General features: G+C 42.2%; 1 protein-coding gene across 3 annotated transcripts in view; it reads left to right on the forward strand.

Moving 5' to 3' along the window:
• Window positions 1–19862, forward strand: part of DPF3 (double PHD fingers 3) — a 179290-nt gene that overhangs the window by 70780 nt on the left and 88648 nt on the right. For all 3 annotated transcript variants that reach the window (XM_066552404.1, XM_066552402.1, XM_066552403.1), the window contains exon 3: window positions 18901–19061. In XM_066552404.1, coding sequence (XP_066408501.1) covers window positions 18901–19061 — 161 coding nt within the window. The remainder of the gene's footprint in view (window positions 1–18900; window positions 19062–19862) is intronic.

Here is a 19862-nt window from a genome sequence, read left to right on the forward strand (position 1 = left end):
GGCAGGAGCACACATGCATGCACACGCACACACACATATGGAGTGCTGCTTTCTGGGGATGTTCCCAGAACCAGGGCGCTGGCCAGGTGTGATTGCAAGCCAGCTCTGGCTGTGTTGTCTGTGTTGAGGAAGCACAGGGGATGTTCCTCACAACTGCTGCTTGCCTTGTGCTTGCTTATTATATTTCCCCTTTGTATCCTGAAGTGGAAACCACAGGTTAATCCCAGTCAGATCCTGCAAATGTTTGCACCCGTTGGACCAGACACAGAAAAATTCCTCCCACTGGCTTCAGTGTATTTACATACTTAGGCCATTACAAGGTGGTGCTCACCTTTGTATTCATTCCCACATGTCAAAGCAAAGATATTAGTTCATTTTTCTTTTTTCTCCAATATTTCTTCTATTTTCTAGGTTACTTTTTTTTAAGAGATAAGAAAGCGAAAGGAGTGATCCCCATGGGTCCTGACATCTGCTGCAGTCATTCTTACAGACTCAAAGGAGATTTAGGGAAGGAGAGGAAACAGTCTGGCTGCAGTCTCTTATTGTTTCTCTTTCTTGGGCCCCCACCCTGCACCCTCCTGGGCCTGCAATCCACTAACTAGCTCCTCCTGACTCCAGCTGTCATTTTTCCTTTTTATCTATTCCTCTCTCAAAGAACCAAATGTCATCTCTTGTGGTTCCCTTAGCTGGGGTCAGAGACTCCTTTATGTGCATTACGCTGATCAAGGATTTTTAACTGGGAATGAGAGTGGTAATCAACTGCATGGCTGGGGAAGGGGAGAGATTAAATCTGAGAATTGCCAGTGATTGCCCCACGTGAAGAACAGCAAGCAGCTAGCACAACACATGCTATCATTATGCTCTTATGATTATTTTATTCCCCCAGTGACAGTAAAATGCTATCTATAGCAGAAAGGTAGGACAAAGTCCACCCTTGTTTCACCCTGTGGTATTCAACAGATTTTCTGTGGGGTAGAATAGGGAGCAATTAGATTTATTATTTGGAGTGACTCATGTTTTCAGGACCCTCTACCTGGGAGATTTCAAGAAAGGGAGAAGGGAAATCAAAGGTATGTTTGTGATCTAAATTTAGAGGCCATTTTTGTTCAGAAAAGAGCAGCCATTTTTATATCCAGTCTTGACCCTGTAGCTGTGGAGAAATCATTGGAGGGTGTTGTGGGATGGGACTTCTGCTGTATCCTGACACTTCAACTTTGTCAGCAAGTTTTAGAGCATGATGGCTGAATAAAAGTGGAGTGAATAAAATATAAGAATAGTTCCTGATACTGCTTTGAGCTCTGCCCATGGTTGATTTTTCTGTTTGCTCAACACAGAATCAAGCTCCAGGGACTGCAACAGATTGCAAACTTTAGGTTTCACAGTCTGTGAAGGCATAAGTTACACAAAGAGAATTACCTTTGGGTTGATTAATTACTTTAATTTTAGTAGCCTAAACTGTCTCCTTCAGTACACTCTTTTAAAAGTCCTGTCAGTCCTTCTAAAATGTCCTCTGTTGTTACAAAGCTATAGGAAGAATAGTACAAAGTGTCTTGATTCTCCTTTTGCACTGATGTAAGTCAAGAGTACTCTGAAGTACACAGAAAGTGGTTCAGTCATCTTCTAGAAGAGCATTTTCTTCATAAGAGAAACAGACTGTAGTTAGAGTTGGTTTATTTGAGGGAGACCTTCCTGGTGGAGAAAGAAGTTTCCCTCAACTCAAGTTGCCAGTTTTGGCTAAGATGTGTGCTAATGTCTAACATACTAGCATTATTCTGGTTTTATTATCTAGGCATTTGACAGTGATTTTGTTAATGCTTTCAAAATATGTTGCTTTCTTAGCAACTCCAGCTCCTAGAAGCTGGGGACTACATGAGATTTCCAGTTTTATTGCTGAAATTTCTGTCTCTGCCGACTGTAGAAATATTTGCAACTAAAATAATCTACTAGTTCAGAAACAGGATCCAACTCATGCCTTTTTGAGTAGTTTGATTTGGAAATATTGTAAATACTTCACTGCTTTGAAAGATGAAAATACAAAAATAACCTGGTTTCGTGGAAGGTGTCCCTGCCCGTGGCAGGGCATTGGAACTAGATTATCTTTAAGGTCCCTTCCAACAGAAATCATTTTGTGGTTCTTTTAAATGCCAGATGTGGGTTGCAGCTGGACTACAGGAAGAAAAGTGGGAATATCAGGATAAAAAAGGCTTATTCCCCATAGGTCAGGGGCGAAACCTCTTGAACTTGGACTTAGTCCCTTTCCTACCTACTTTTGCAGTTAGAGCAGATGTACCTGAAACTCAAGCTTAAGATGGAACTTATTGGTAAAGATCCAATCAAATACTACATTGTAAAGCTTCCAAATCTGGCCAGATTTGGAGCTTTATCTGACCTGACTTTTCCTATTTCCCTCTACCATGATGGTTCAGCTTTATCATTTGGAATGGGCCTTCATATAAATTTTTGAAGTTTGATCATCCCTTGTATGCATTGTGATATGAAAAGAAGGATGGATAGGAGGAGTCCACAGTCCTAGAGTGCTTTGTCATCTGCTGTCTTCTAGGTCTTCTTTGCTTTTCTCTGTAGCATGGGATGTGGATCACTTCCTGACATGATCTAAGCACATTTGCCTCCCAAACCCCTTGAAATTTTGCATGCCCTAGAGCACTGGTAATGACAGGTTTGTCTTTCTTGTGCAGCTTATAGGACTTGAGGAACCTGTGATTTTTTTTTTTTTTTTTACTATATCTCTTAAGTGTTTTCAGAATACTGGGAGTTTGTACACTGTTTTTGTGGACCTTTGCGTGGTAAATGCCTTGTATATTATTTAGTAGGGTTGGCAGAGATGGGGCTCCACTTTTCAGTTTGTAATTTCCAGTCCTTTGTTGTTCAAAGACACACAGTCCCTGCTGTGTGCTGTTCCGTTTACTGCTCCCTTTTCAGTCTTTTCTTGCCATCTTTCCTTACTTATTCAAATGTGTCAATCCCAATGGTATTGCTGTTTTGTTCAGTGGGAGCCATGATTAAAAGTTTCCCCACTGGACTGATTTGATACCTGTCTTTTCAACCTCACAGTCTTTGAACAAATCCCCCAGTACATAGACAAATACCAACACCAATGCTGTGGCCTCATTCTTCTTCCATCTTGTGCAGCTTTTTACCTTAGTAAAATGAGTGTAAATCTAGGAGAAATCAGTCTATGGAGTTCTCAGTCTATGCAAACTTAAATGGCCACCAAACGTACAATGGCATGGGGCAATTATGTTTCTGAAGTTCAGGCCTTAAACCAAGACTGAAGGTGAACTGTAATTTATCATAATTTACCTGTTGTTACAATATTAAATGCTTTACAAAAGCAAGTTGCATTTTTTTCTGTTTCCACCCTTTAAAAATTTTTTGTAGTGTTCCTCTTTTCAAATGTACTGACAGTTGAAATCACATGGAACAATATTACTGCAGTAGCCATTTGGTCCTTCAGGACGTTATTTATATAAACATGTTCTTCAAGTGACTATAGAATATGCAATCCTGAAGGAAGCAGACAATTGCAGAGACAAGCTATATTTTTACTGCCATTTTTGGAGCACTAACAACTCTCTAAAAAGTAGATATTGCTAGAACTTAGTCCTCTTCTTTCTGCAGAGTCAGGTATTCTGGGATTCTTCTCCAATATTTTATCAAGATTATCTCCTTTAAGTAGGCAGAATTAACAGAAAACAGACATCAAAGAAACCTAAGCACAAGCATGCGGCATAAAGATTCTGTAAAGTGTCAGATTTGGGATATTAAAAACAATCTCAAAACCATGTTATCCTCTAGTAAATTATAGCCATACCAGTTACCACCTCAAAATCCTCTAGGAATTTTTTGCCACAGATGCTTTCCAGATGCTGCAGCAGTTTCCAGCTGTTTCTCCACTTTTGCATGCACCAGATGAAACTGAGAAACCTCATCAGCTGATGGGCAAATTTATGAAGGGTAAAATGGAGTAGGAGGTACTTAGTAGAAACAGACATAATTTCATCTAAGATGCCACTGACTGAAGACACAGATGCCAACCATTTATCAGCTGACTTCAATACTGAAGGTTTGTTTTAGTTTAATGTGCTCTGCACTTGGACTTGCCCTATTTCCTTCAGTCTTCTGGCTTGCTAGACCAAAGGAGGAGAGAAAAATGAGAGCCATGAACTTATCATTCATATAAGTGTATTGTTTTCTTATAATCGAACTTCTCTCTGGCAGGAAGTTGCACGAAAATCAAGTTATGAGATTCCCCCAGCTCTGCATTACTCGCACAACAAGAATGACCTGGAAGAGTTGTATCTCAACACATAAAATGTCAAATAAACACCGGGCATTCATTGCATTGAAAACCCATATGTGTGTTCCTATACTTCCTCTTAAGTAAAGTATCAAGATCATTCATGGCAACGTTATACCCAGGAATCCATGTGGCAGTGATTAATTTATAAATATATGCAATCTGTGTATTGGCAATGCTGTAGATGAGTGATAGTCAAACCTGAAAAGTTTGCTTCTTGAATGGGCTGAGAGGGAGCAGCATGATCAGCAGGGTGTGGTACCTGCTGCTGTGCTGTGGTTGATGCTGTGCCATCATTGTTGTGTGTTGGTGTAAGCTGTGAGCAGTGCACTGCCAGTGTCACACCAGGACTCGCTCGTACAGCTCTGCAATTCTGCTTTCTTCCTGACTGCTGCAGAGAAGACTTGCTTTCCACCTCTCCATCTTTGTGCTTCTCTCTTTGACTACATCACAGTAAAGAACGATCACTAGTTCTTTGAAATATTGGCCAAGCCTGCTTGTTTGTTGAGCAGAGAGGCTCTGATTAAGCTACTGATTCCTTCAGAGCTCAGATGTGATGCTTTAAGGAACTCAAGCTGAGCTATGTAATACATTCGATTGTTTTCCCTTTTCTGCAAAAAGTGTCCTGTGTTTCATTGAGTCACGTGGTGCTGTCTCCTAGTTTTTGTGCTGAGAAAAATTGAGTGTGTAACTGATGAGTGTACGTTACACAAAATCTCCAAAGAGGATCTCAAGGGTTTTTCTTTCATAACCCTCACTAAAGATGATTAGATTTTTTTTGCGTTCCATGCATGTGGCTTGTGGCTCTCTTTGGGGAGAAGAGGAGACACTTTAGAGAGAAAGGAGACCGTCATCCTGTTGTTCAAGTGATACAGCCAACAGTGCTGCTATCAAATAACAGTTCCCAAGCTAACCACAATGGAGAGCACCCCACAGAGGGCAGAGGACATTTACCTGCCTGCTTTTGCTCAGTAGCAACTACACCAAGAGGATTCATCTATGTGTGATAGTCTTTGGAAGAAGACTTCCATGCTCTCCTTACATGTGACCTTTTTGCAGATCCTTTCTTTTAATTCCCTTCTCAACTCCTGCCCATGGAGACACTCTTCCCTTCCCCCTTCTACTGCCTTGGAGCTGTTTTGCTTCTCCTGATGAATGTCAAGTGTTTTGGGCCTGCAGCCTTAATGGGTGGGAGCTAAGACTTGGATCTACCCCTGAGACACAGCAGAGCCAGCAAAGATGGGTTATTTTAAATTGTGTGGTGACAAGCCTTTTTTTCCCCCCCCCTCCCTTTTTGTTCCCAGAGGATAGCTGGGGAAGTTTGCTGTGCCAAATAGTTGGAATGTGTTTTTTCTCCTCTTTCTCCCCCTTCAAAACAAAACGAGAAAACTTTATGCTGTGAATTCTGTTAATTGGGAAACATAAATCCAAACTGTAGTGCAGCATTGCTGGGCCTAGGCACCTATTGAAGTTTAATGAGGGAACAGCAGCTTTCTCTTGCCCTCCTCTCTTATGCTCTCCCTACAGCAAACTCTTTCTTGTGGTGCCATCCTGTTCCTATGGGAGTATGGGAATGCCTGAGAGAGTGTGTGCATTTGTCCACAGTTCTCATGGGTCTGAATGCAATATGTGACTCCTTTAAAATAATGCAGCCAGAGTGAGGCATGGACATTATTCCAGGCTGAAGTTAATTGGGTAGCCAGTGTAGGAAAAAGAATGAAAGATTCCCCTGGGTTCCTGCCCTAAAGTGGCTGCAAGCCCATTGAGAGAAATCCCCTCTGCAACCGAGATTTAATGGTTTATGTGCCCTGACCATATGTTTCAGACTGATGACAGGGTTCCATGATGAATGTTACACAACTTTTTGCTACTTCTATCAGGCCTGATATTTCCTCTGAACTTGATAATGAAGTATTTCCTTATCACTACTGACTGGCTGAAGGGATATCTCATTAAATCCAAAATAAAAAATCAGAATCATTCTCCTTGTTCTAGCTGTGGTAATGGGATTAAATGGGTTCCCATCAGCTTGTACTGGATGTAATGGAGTCCCTTACACAAAAAGCCAACCTGAGAGGGCCTTGATCAGAGCATGAATGGGAGTATAATTAAACTGAGTGTAATAACATATACTTGAGCAAAGATAGACAAGTTCATCTGAAATGGCTCTGGAGTGAATGCCAAAAGCAAAAGCTTCCCTTTGGCACTGATATTTTAAGAGGAAAAACAATTCACATAGCAGTGGAAAGGTAGCTTGAAAGGGTAACTGGAAGAGAGCTTAATTAAAGGGCCCTGAGAGTCCCAAAATTTATTAAAGCCAATGCTGATTGGTTCTGAGATCTGCTGCAGCAAAAAAATAAAACTTACGCTTGGGTAAAAATGCTTCTTATGGTGGTGCAAGACAATTGTTCATCTTGAGTTCTGGATAATATGTTACCACACAAGGTATTTTAACCTGCTTGTAATATTGTACTGCTTTTGCCTGCTAGCTCATCTATGTTTATGTAACATTAACCACTGAAACTCTTATTTTTATCAACTTTGCCAAGCAATTTTATCAGCTGATGCAGTGCTGGAAGTCTGGGAAGGGCTGCTTGTTTTTGCTTTGAGAGATGGGATGTAAGGTTAGAGGGGGTGGATGGTGATTTCATGAGCAATGCAGGTCAGGTTACTGTTGGATTCCTCTTGCAAGATAAGTGAGAGCCCTCTGAAAGGTAATTATTGGAAAGCATAAATTCCTGAGATAACCTGTCCAAGAAGAAATACTGACAGGAGCAGAGGCCATGTGTTAAAGGCTAGCCATTACTCCAGGGCAATGGGCAAACCTCTCTCTCTCTCTTTTTCTGTAACCTCTCTGCTCTGACAGTTGACTCCTGCAGTTCTTTTCCTTCAGTTACTTGTCGATCCTTTTCTTGTCCTGGTTGTAGACCAGTGTCATGCTTGTCTCCATTCTTTGCTAATTGGGGTGCAGACAAGTGGAGACTGTATGCAGTTTAGTTCCATGTCCAAACTCTTGTTTAGTCATTGTTTTTGCTTGTCATTGTTATTTTTATCAACTGTCACTGCAGTGTTCAGGTAGCTTTTATGGGATATCTGAAAAAAAAAAGAAAGAAAGGTTACTTTTATATTTCTTTAACAGATTTTTGTATAGAAGAGCCTTAATGAGCTTTCAGCATGATCTGGTGTCAGCTTTGTCTCTGAACCAAGAAAATTATTGGATGGCAGTTGGGGAAGGAAGTCTTGTAGAGTGCGAAAACAAATTTCAGAGGAAAAGATGGAGCAAAACTGGGAAATAAGAAACATGACTTCTCTTTCTCTCTGGCTTTGTTATGCAAACTCTCTGTGTCTCATCTGTAATGTAGAGATAATGATATCTACCCAGCTCCTATTTCCACTGGTTGATTGATTAATGACTGTCTCATGATCCCTAGATTACACTTTTGTGACCTGCAGCTTTAACTACTGCAGTGTATTACATACAGAAAGAAAATGGATCCAATGTGTTAGCTCTGGCTAGTTCCAGCTGGGAAAACATGATAAACTGACCTGAACAGCCTTGCCCACGTGTATCTGCTTCTAAGACCTCATTCTAAAAGTGCACTGAAGCATGTGCTATCTGTTCAGCTGCCATCTCTGTTCAGCAAGACATTCAAGTATCTGCCTAACTTTGAGTTGAAGGGGACTTGCATTCTGAATAACGTGCTGTGCTGAACTGGGGCCTGATGCTTGGTCAGGCAGAGTTTCATCACAAGTTCTTGAAGACCTCAGTCAATACACAGGGCCAAAAGTGACTCTGAGGTCTGCCCTAGCATGATGGGGATATGCATTAAACAACTGGAGTCATTCAGACTTGCCAAAAGAGTAAGTTATTTGAGCAGACAAGAGGATCGTTATTTTGCAGTGATAATTGCAGCAAAACAGTATTGGAGGCTTTGCTAATTGTTAAGTGAATTACAAAGCTTTTGCATTTAATTTAACTGTTCTAAAGTAATAACCACCTCAATCTGATACTTGAATTAAGGTGGTGTTGAGAACAGGAAGCAAGGCAGAAGAAAAAGAGGTGCAAGGATAGTCCATGTGTATGGGAAAGACCATCAGATATTTGAGTTTCTGAAAGCTGGTTGTGGCAAGCACTTTTTCTTGACTTTATTAGAGAGTTCCTCTTGGGTGCTGCATAAATATCTACAGAAACCAGGGCACAGGTGTTTGAAACATCACTCCTCAGAATTATATATTAGTATTTGCAATGGTGGTTTGCTCTGCTCCCATGGGATATGCTCCAGGTGCAGAAGATCCTGTGCCTAGAACTTTGAGTTAGTTCCAGTGTGCTCTCAATACAGGGCATTCTTTATGCTGAGGGAGCTGTGAGATGATGTGTTGGATGCATGTTTCACCTCTTACAATTTTTATTGTTACTTTTTGAGGGGTAATAATGAAACTTTAGCAGAGGAATGACCGTAATCTACCCTACTTCCATTTGTGCGTAGAGCTTGGGGAAGGAGGTGAGAAAAGGAAATCTAATTCACAGTCATCTTGGGAATTCCCCCATGTAGCATGAGTCAAGTATATCCCTGCTGTACGTCTGCCAAGGCCAGCAGATTTATACAAGTACCAGAATGATTGTTCCTGTGTATTTAAGAGAAATAATAACTCAAAGAAACACAACTTTAGTTATCTAGGCATGAGATGACTTTATAGAGAACAGAAAATATAATTTCCTCTTTTGATAATTATTGACTAGGTACATAGTAGATTTTAGTGTTTTCTTACATGTGTATTCAGTTTGTCACACATAGATCATGACCAAGGACCTGAAAGTGCTACCCATTCAAGTTTAGTAATTTCAAAGTATTGACTCTAGCTGATTTTTTCCCAAGACTGACCTCAGAGGCAAAGTAAACTCTAATAATTATGTGATTTTATGTTAGATCTATATAAATCTCTGCTTTGCTACTTGTGTGATCATTTTCCCCTGTGCAAAAAGGATTGTTTCCTGGAGTGGCATTTCCTTTGCAGCAGGAGATACAAGGTTCCTACAAAAGAGACGAGCCAGCAGAAAAATGTGAGTTTACTAACTCTTTCTAGTCAAAGGACAGAAAGTACCTAAAATATTAATGTAATAGCAGTTCAGTGTAGTGGGGAAGCTTGCATGCCATTTAGGAACATTTGTACTACTCTTCTACTTGCATGTTTATTTTAATCTCTTTTAAATTCTGCCACCTGGATTGAATGGCACTGTATATTTGTCTACTAAATAACTGCACAGGGTGCAGGGGAAATCCCAGCCTGCAAACGTCCAAGAGGGCTAACAGAGGTCAATCAGACCAGGACCATGCTGTAGAGCTTGGACAACTGGGACTCTGACATGGCTTAAAGCATGGGGCAAAACTCCCCTGGTCTTTCCTGGCATCCCACTGCCTGTTGAGCTGTGGTGGAGATATGTAGCTTCATGAAAGATGAGATACTTAGAGACACATGAAAAAGAATGCTCTTGTCAGTTTAGCTGATGTCATTTGGGCCAATGATGTAACTCCCACTTGCATTTGCTCTGTCTCTCAAAAGGGCTGTGCTGCTGGCTGAGTGACCTAGTTCCCACCACTGATGGTGTGGCCAGACTTTTTTCCATTGCAAACAAACAGGTGTGCCACTTGAAGGCTAACCCAAGCTGGTCGTACTGCTGGAGATACCTCTGGAGGCAGAAGGGGTTTTGTGAGCTTGCCCTCAGCTCTTCCAGGCAATGTCAGCTGGGTTTGCTCGAACAGATCGAATGGCCTTGCTTGAACTGAGTCAGGGAGCACTCACACAAACATTGCCACTGGCAGGAGGTGTGGGAGCAGTAAGATCTGGGAGACAAGCAGTGAAAAGCAGCAGGGTAGGAGGGGATGGGTGATATTTTTAGCTGGCACAGCTAGAGCTAGGAGAGGATTTCTTTTCATGATCTGAGCATCTTTTTAGTACAGACAGTGCCTGAAGTAATGCACACGATTTATTATTGAGGTAAGTGTAGGGTGTTACCGGTGTTCTGCAGGGGAACTATTAAAGCTACAAAGGAAGTCACGGCAGAACAATTTGTAGAAGTCTGGTTTGCTGTCTTCCTGGTGTCAGCTTAGGTGATAGATTATGGTTTTTACCAGGAATGCAAAAGATAGGATCACTGTGGGAAATCAGAACCATGGGAGCTGAGTGGATAGACTTTGTCTTGACTACATCTCACCTGTAAGACCATTGTTGCACTAAGCCAAACAGAATTCTGGTGACCCCAGGCCCCAGCAGCTTAAGTTGCTTTTCTAAAAATACATATAAAGAAATCCCTTAGATGTTGTCATGTCAAATCTAATGCTGTTGCTGAAGTTTTCGCTAGTTCATTCTCTTAGTAATTGGAGAGAATTTTTGACCTTTTAGGGGAGGTTAGGACCAAGCTGAATTCTGAGTGCTGTCTTCAGACACAAAAGAGGTCTAGGTTATTACCTTTCACACCTGTTGTTCATTTAATTGGATGATGCTGCATCTCTTTAAAACAGAAACTCTGGCCTGAGAAAGAATAGATGCTCTGAGATATCCCCAAGGAGTCTGCCTCTGAGATTAACCTAATTGGTCACTGTGCTGAGTCTAATAGAGATTGTATGCAATGTCTATCTCTGGAAACAACTTAGGTAGCCTGATGTATGACATGGACATTGCTGCTGATGCCTCTTCATGGAAATGAAAGTAAAGTAAGAGAAGATGTGGACAAATTACCACATGCAATGTAGTATAATTGTTCACAGTCCAGTGTATTTGAACGGGGCTGGTAACTTAATCTTCTGAAATACCTAATTTCATAAGTACACATCAGCTTGCACCATACACAGATACCTCTTGTATCCAGCCAACAACTCTGCATGTTAACAGGTGAGTGAGATGGGCAGAATGATCCCACTACTTTGGCTTCAAGAACTGGGAATGCAGCTGCAGGCCCTGAGCAGGGCCATGCACAGCTGCAGGAAAAGGAGCACCTCTTGTTCTAATCCTTATTCCTGCACAAAGAGGGCTGCAGCTCTTTAGCCTGAAAGCCAGATTTTTGTCGGCAAGATACCATCATGTACCACACTCTTCTTGGCAGTATTAACTTGTGCTGCTGTTTCTTTACTTTAAATGGAAATGCCAGCAGAGCTCTCATACTTTTACAATACATGTGAGGATGGGGCTAATCAGATCAATTTTCCTCAAATTGTGAGTTAAGCCTACCTTTTGTCATTTTTCTTCAAAGACAGCCTTTTTGCATGAGATGATACCTGTAGTTTCACAGTGGATTAAATTACAGCCTAAGCCTGTTTCCAGAGCAGTGAATGTAGCTCACTCTATGAGGCTGCACTCTCTGTTACCAATCAGCATCACACCGTGATTCGAGCAGTGAGTACCCTGTTGATTCTGGCCACAAGTGGCCAGCAGGGATTTCCAACCCATCAGGGGAGGTCTTCTAGTAAATACATGCAAAAGGGGGATTTCTTTGCTCTTCTACATAGACTGCTAATGCTGAGTGCTTGGAGGAGGGTGCTAAAAAACCTCATTGCTTTTACACTGATTTGGATTCAACCTAGACTTATAGCTCAGGGCATCTTCTTGATTGCTGTAATGTCTGCTCTGTGCCAGTGCTGACTCAGGATCTTGTCATCAACTCTCTGATGGCTCCTAATCCCATGAACCACATACAGTCTCTGCACCTGCCACAGAGCAGTGAACAAGTGCTAGAAGCTTGTCTATTTTGACCTGTCTGCATGAGTTCTTCCAATGAAAGGCGTTAACTCTCCTGGAAAGTCTTTTGTTTACCCTTGGATCATTGCTGCTCCAGCAACACTGTCTGCTTTGTATACTGTTTAGTGGTCTGATTTGTGAAGTCTACCTACTACCAAAAGAGTCCTCCTAGCCATTGTTTCTCTGACATGGCTTCCCAGCCTGGGGAAAGTTATACAGTCTTCCTGTTGTCTATCAGGTGAAATTATGTATAGAAATGAAATAGCTGTCTCAATGACTCTGGCTCTTGGAGACTGAAGATCTGTGTTTAGAAAGCTGCCAAGTTTATGTTAAAAAACCGAGAGCCCAGAAAGTTTGAGTCATTCTGTAGCACATCTGGAAATCCTGTATTGCCTTTGCTCACATTCACACCCCTTACATCATTAGAAAATGTTGTGCAGGGACAGATGCAACGGACCACTATGAGAAAACTGAATCTGCACATTCCTGCACTTTCTGGCTTGCCATCAGATTTTGTGGTTGGATTTTGAGCAGTCTGTTATGCTTCACCTAACACCAGGAAAACCATTTGCTATTCCTCTTGAATCTTTACAGCCTACTTTGGTGCAGTTGCAAAGGGTGCATGCTTCTAGCAATTAAGCACTGCCTATAAACTAGAAATTCCAGAGAGTGCAGCCAAAGGAGGGGCCTAGCCAGCCCTTTGTTGTTTAATGCTCAATAGTTGTCTAACACTCTTGAATATATCATATTTTCTTTTGCTTGGATCTTTTGATGAATGTTATGTTAGCATCTTGCAACGTAATGTGGGCATGAGCAAAGCAGAATGCTTTATCTCTTCTGGGAAGATGCTCTGGAGTTGAAGGTCTGCTGTCTGAAGATGCTACAGGAGCCTGGTGAGGCTGGACTCTGCTAAGCACAGGTTTCCAGCTGCAACTGGGTGTAGCAAGGAGAAGTTCAAGCAGCTTCAACTTAGTCCACTGTGCTCTTCATGAAAATCAGTGGTGTTTCAGAGTTTGTGAGGAAAAGACATGAGGTTGGGCAGGGGACTGTGGGCTTCTTTGGCTTGCTTTGTGGCAGGGGAGGTACCACAGTTTTGTAACTAACTCTGTCTTTGTTGCTTATCTAGCCTGAGGTAGAGAGTCAGAGTAGGCCAGTCCAGATGGGAGAAACACACATGACCATGACCAGGCTTCAGCTTGAGAAGAGAATTTTGCTGACTGGAGAGAGAGAGAAAGGCCCTTTTGGTGATTGTGTCTGTAAGATTGTCCACATTAACAATGTTAGTGCATAGTTTGTAACGCTTCCCACTTCCAATCAGCCTCATTCTGACCTCCTCTGACTTCACCTCTGCTAGCTATGCTGCCCTTGCTTTCAACACTGTGAGGTATGGGAGAGTGCTGTCGGCATGAGAGGGAAAAAGATACATAAACTGCATGTCATCAATGTCATGGCTGGCATTGCTGCCTAGATACTTCATCATATTCCCTGAAGGTTTTGCACAGATATTAAACAGAAGTGGCTAAAGAATTGAGCCCTGAGGCATTCTTTGTGTCACAGGTCATAGAGAGAAGGAGCAGCTGCCTGTCAGGGGCCTTGTGGGACGTGCTGGAAAGGAATAGTATAGCCAGCTCAGTGCAGCTCTCTCAACACTTGCCAAGACACGTAGTTGTCCAAGATGGGGTCCAGTGTTGCAGGCAACTGATAACTCAGGTGATGCCTGCATGATTTCTTAGTCTCTGTTCAACTTTGTGAGAAGGCCTAAGACCTCACTGGTGTTTTATTTCCAGACTCATTCATGAGTGTCTCCGAAAGGAGAGTAAAAAGTATCTTCTGAAGCTGCATTGCACCACTTCTCGGATCTCACCCAGTTTGAAACTGGATGGCAGTGCTGCTGAAAAACAAGTTCTGATTTACAAGGCCTTTTTTGATTGTCCTTGCTGTACCTCACAGTATCAAATGATCTAAAATGTAAGACTAGAGACTAAATGTATAGTAAACAAAAAGTCCATGGTCTTAAGGAAAGCAAGGGCCCACGTTTTTGATCGTGGCTGAGGACCACTGCAAACTGTAGAAGAAAAAGTCTGTTGCTTTCTGTTGCATGACTAGTCATTTCTTCCTGTGCTATCAGGTTTTTACTTGCCTAGTTGTGTAGTGAGCATGGCTTTAGAGGGAAATGACTAGAATGAGGCCTGGCTGCAAGAACTGGAGACAATCTGGATTCATACTCAGAGGTGTCTGGAAGAAATTTAGGAACTGCACTTGAGGGAGGACTGGTTCTTTGTTATACAAGTTTTTCCAGGGTGATGTGGACCTGTAATCATTGTTGAGCATGGCTAGTTATAGGTGTTCAGCGAGTGCTCACCTTCTCTGGGTACTAACCTCAATTGTGTTAGGCACTGCAGGAGGGGCACTCTGGATTCTGCCTATTTTGTAGCTGTTTTAAAAGGTGTAAGTGCACTCAAAGAATATGTGACTTTGCAGGATGGACTGCAAAGTAGTGGTGGAGAACTGCTCTGCTGCTTTCAGGGCCCATCAGGACCCCTTGTCAGCACAGAAACATCTTGAACACCTGGAGTGAAGTCAGGCTCCTGGTCCTTGTTGCAAATTTATGGGCTTATAAGACAGGCAAGTTCTTGGGTTTCTTTTTTTTTTTTTTCCCCTTATTGAAGGCATGCCTAGACAGCAGAGTCATGGCACTAGGTACTATACAGAGAAGTGGTAAGTTGGAGTCTGCTCAGAAACCTTATGGTCTAGTTAGAGCTAGCAGGCAAAGATTGAGGGAAGGGAAGAATTGTTCTTCCCTGGCTTTGTTATTAGCTGACCTGATTCCATGATAGAAAACCTCAGTTTCTTAACACTTAAAAGAAAAGTGACCTCAAGGATGTCACAAACTCTGATCTTCTGTGCTGGTGCTTGCTGTCATGGCAGTGACCACCTGCAAGGCTGCACAGAATTGCACCAGGCTCTCATGGCAGTCCCAGCACCCACAGGGCTGCTGGTGCTTTCAGAGTGCTCACCTCCCCATTCACACTGAGCTTCCACTGCTCCCAGCCTGCTCTTTAGTTTCAGTCTCACTTTCTTCACCAATAAAGAGCCCCTAACCACACTAAACATTTACCCCTCCTATGCAGCTTTGCAGGAGTATGCAATAGCATAGGTTGTTCTTTTCCAAGTGCAGGAGCTTTTATCAGTTAGCCAGAACTGGGTTATTTTAGTATTCATGGTATGCAAGTGCAAAGCCTGTGTGTGTGCCAGCAGTGTCACTGGCATGCCTGTCCCAAACATCTGGGGTTTCACCTGGGGCTCTCTACTGAAGGGCGTGTGTTTTTCACAGCGTGCTGACAACTCTTTCTGTATTTCCAGTTGTGCTGCCTTCAGTATGATTTGCCTTCCTTGTCCAGCAGTTGTTCATGTCTGCTCCTTGCTTTTTCCCAGCATCTTTAAAATCTGCACATATGCTGATGATTTTGTGTCATTAATATCAATCTAGACAAGTCTGTGTGACCTTTAACTCCCCTGTCCAAAGGGAAGAATTGACCCTTGCAGTCAGTCACTGCACAGCACTGACTCATACATACTTTTCATAAAAATAATGAGGAAATTCCCCATAGTTTTTACAGATACTTTTTCAGGAGTTGAAGTGGAAGTCTTCCATAGCAACACAGTTTGGGAAAACTGTGAAGCATGTAACAGATAATTAATCTTTTTTTCTGACATATGATACATTTTATAATATTAATTTTTTTTCTTCTTCTTGTATCTCACTTGCTCAAACTCAACGGATCTGTTTGAGTTTCATTGGAGCTCATGTGCTTTCCAGTCTTATTCCCACCCTTGTCTGTTCTCCAGCTCCATTGTAAACCTCCTGGGAGGGGGCTGGGATTTGTCCCACCTCCCTGACTCTGCAATGAGGAACACAATGGGACCGTGCTTCCCCTTTTTTGCCCTGATTTTAGTGCACTTTCTCTTTTCTCCTGCATAAGATAAAACATGCTGTGTTTAGGTATGTAGCACACAAAAAAGGAAAAAAATATCTCTCAGTTTGAAGTTCTTTTAAAAAAACCCTAACTAATGGTAAAACAAAACAACTAGGCACCCAAAAGTAATATCAGGGGAGCTGTTTACCACTGACATATGACTGTTGTGGGGAAATACCATTTCTTTACTTTCCTATATTTGATTATTTGTCACTTAAAAAAATAATTCCATTTATAATTAAGGCCAGGGTAATTCCTCAAGGTCTCAGTATCTGAATAGCTTTCCAGTGAATACTTAGAGAACTGCATTTTTTGATCGTGCTTGCAGTAGTGGAGCCAAGGCAAGCTTTCTTAAAATATGGAGATGACTGAATACTTCTAAATTGTTATTTTTCTTTAAGGCAAAAAAATGCATATTTAAAAATCTTTTAAAGTAAATGTAATGAAACAGCTAGACTGCAAGATTTTGTCAAGAGTGAATTTGACCCATTAGCTTGGTTGCTTCTCTGCCATTAGGATCTCAAATGCCCTTTTATCCCACTTAGAAAAATCTGAAATTTACTTGATAGTATGATTTAAAGCAAAATATTTTACATTTGAAGACTTATAGTTATTTTCAGTCTTAGAGCAAGATGGAAACTGAGGCAATCTCCAGTCAGATCCTATATATCCCATACCCTAATGCTGAGATGTATTGTTTTTGTCAATATGGATGCTTTGTGGTGTACATATTCTAATGACTGAAGTGATTTTTGGCATAAGGAAGACTTATGCAGTGGTGGCAGTTTTTTGTCACATAGCTATGCCTATTTATTTCCAGTAAACTCCTTAGAGTTAGAGAGCATCTCTGGTTTAATATAGAAGGAATCTGACATAGCTCTGAGGAAGCTCAAGTGTTTGTGGAAAGAGCTGTTAATCTTTGATCAACTGGGGTCTCCTTGTTACTGACTTTGATTACACAAGTGTACAACTTTAATTACAGCTTTTAATAAGATTTCATTTCTTCCTAGTCACATTCTTTGTATAGTAGAGCAGCTTATCTTTTCTTTCTCCCCTGCTCCCCTTCCCTTCCCCCCTGCCTTTTTATGGAAAAGGGCGTTTGAGGTCATTGCAGGGGATTCAGTGTCTGGAGGGATCCTGCTGTACAGGCTCTGCCCATGCTGTACCCTCCACTTGCTTGCACAGCCCAGAGAGCTCTCTCCTTCAGCTGCCCTCCACATATCCCTGTGCTGGCAGCCGCCCAGGAGCTGGTGGTCAGCAGGGGGAGGACAGGTCTGTGAGGCACAATGTTCACACAGATGTTCACTGCTGCACAAAACCTCTAAAAACCCCTTAGGAAGTCTCTGTAGGCAAAGGATGTTCTGACCTCCCCATCATTTGATAACCTGAGACTTGGGTAAATTGAGTTCTGATCATCAGAATTGAGAAGGGAGAACGTGAGGTGCCTCCCTTGGTATTTGCTGTATTTTTGTTCTTCCCTAAGCCTCTGCTTATGGCCCCTGCCAGTGATAGGATATTGGTCCAGTATGGCCAAGATGAGAAGAGTCTGACTTCCATGTAAATCATAAGGTACAACTGAGGAGTCACTTAAAAGATGTGAGTCACAAAAAGATACAGATGGCAAAAGAGAGCAATTTGCTCTGATTTGACATTCAGAGGTGTGCAAAATGTTAAAATGCCAGTTGTGCCTACAGAAGAGGATAGTGGGGAAAACAACTAATAGAACAGCAAATCTCTGTGCAATATCTCTGTGCATGCATCCCTTTGGTTCACTTGCTGTATGTGCTATACTCTTTTTGCACACTAATGAATATCAGAGTCAGAGCAAGTTATGCCATCTATCATTCTGCTCCTGTTTTCTAATGAATTTACCCCTAACAGGTATCTTTCCTAGCTATTCGTGTCACGAGTGAATTTCACCTTGACAATAGATCAAAAATGAGGTTCAGCAGTGTGGCCCACCTACTTTGCAATGCTCCAGCATGACAGCTGCTTTGTGTCCTCAGGGTAGCTTTACTTTGATGCTTTTCCCTGTTTAGAAAAATTTGGAGGGAGGATTTTGGTAATCTCCAGCAGGCAGAGTTTTTAAACCTATCTCAAGGGAGGATGAAGATTCTACAGAATTTTTGAACAAACAGTTATTTATGAAGCAAGTGACATTGTCTTTAGAACAGTTATTGCCACTGGGCTCCAGAGAAAAGCAGCATTTGCCATGCTGGATCTGACTGGTCGCTGCTGTAGCCTGCTGCTCCTGGCACCTCAGGCTTCACTGTGGAAAACTCTGGAAGGCTTACGACAAAGCATCTAGTCTGACCATTGCAGATATGGCTCTAGTTATTCAGGGGTGTGTTTTCATGCCTCAGAAGCACACAATAAGAGAACCATGGTCCTTGCTCTTATGGGCTCTTTGGCACCAGAAATGCCAGAGCGGAGTTCTTCTAAACTTGGCTGGCTTTCTGGTTGCCTAAAACATACTGCAGCAGTTGCTGTAACATGGGTTTGAAATGACTGGTTTGCTGAATTGGCTGGACAAACTACAGGGGAAGGGAAACAATCAAATGAGTTCACTGTGGTGTACATGGGCCTGACCCTGGGTCATGGGGCAGTGTGATTGCATCATTTGCTCATTCAGTAGCCACACTGCTACTGAAAAGATCTGTGTCTGGTTCCTGACAGCCTGATCTTTTGATGAATTTGACATCACTTTCTGCATGATCTGCTTCATCAGTGTCTCGTGTCACCAACATTTGCATCTGTCCAGGCAAAATTCTTCTGTTTGTCCATTTTCAAACCAACCTCACGTCCCCTTTTCCTACTCTTGTTGGAGGGGGCAGCGCAATCGTTCTCACTGTGCCCTGTCTCTCTTGGCAGCCTTGGGGACCAGTTCTACAAAGAAGCAATTGAGCACTGTCGCAGCTACAACTCTCGGCTCTGTGCCGAGCGCAGCGTCCGCCTCCCCTTCCTGGATTCACAGACTGGGGTGGCTCAGAACAACTGCTACATCTGGATGGAGAAGAGGCACAGGGGACCAGGTTGGTAGTGCTGTGTCTCTGTATGCACGTGCATGTACGGAGGGCCGGCCACTGAGCCCTCTTGGGGTTTAATTAATAGGAGCTCAAACCTGCTACAGGCCACACAGAAGAGAAACTGCCTAAACCTCTGTGCCTGCAGGGGATTTCCTTTGGTAACTGCAGAGAGCTCATGCTAATTACTCTCTCTATGCAAAGAAGTGCCTGACACGGTAGTTTCTAAGGCTGCATCATTGTAGCTCTTTTCATGCTATCAATCCCAGTCTGTAGCAGAAGACTCAATGCTCTGCTCTAAGACTGAAATTACCTCCAAGATGGAGGTGGAGTTTTTCAGATGAATGCTGAAAATAAGGAACTATATTAGGAAGGATATAAAACTGAAGTAAAATATAGGAGAGTCCATTAATTGAATGAATGTTGTTCCAATGGTTAGAAATATACCTATACATCCTGGTTCTGCTTTGGATAGGTTAACTTGGATATCAGTTCTGGAGCTGTGGTTCCCTTGGGTACAGAAAGAAGTTGGTACATTTCCTTAAGGAGCTTTGGCTAATGCCTGTTCCACAGCTCAGGGAAGCTCAAGGGAAAAGAGCACTGTTATTTTTGTAGACTTCGGTCAGTTGTTACTTTGTTAAACTAAATCCATCTGAAATCCCTTTTTGAAAGGCAAAGGACAGTCACCAAAGACTGAGATGTTGCTCAGACAGAAGTCCTTCTGAACCCCAAGGGGAATTTGGCTATGTTGTAGCTCAGTACCTGACCAATAACTAGCTCAGGGAAAGGATTTTTAACAGCACCAAAGTA

The sequence above is a fragment of the Molothrus aeneus genome, chromosome 6 (assembly GCF_037042795.1).
Source record: "Molothrus aeneus isolate 106 chromosome 6, BPBGC_Maene_1.0, whole genome shotgun sequence".
NCBI classification, from domain to species: domain Eukaryota; kingdom Metazoa; phylum Chordata; class Aves; order Passeriformes; family Icteridae; genus Molothrus; species Molothrus aeneus.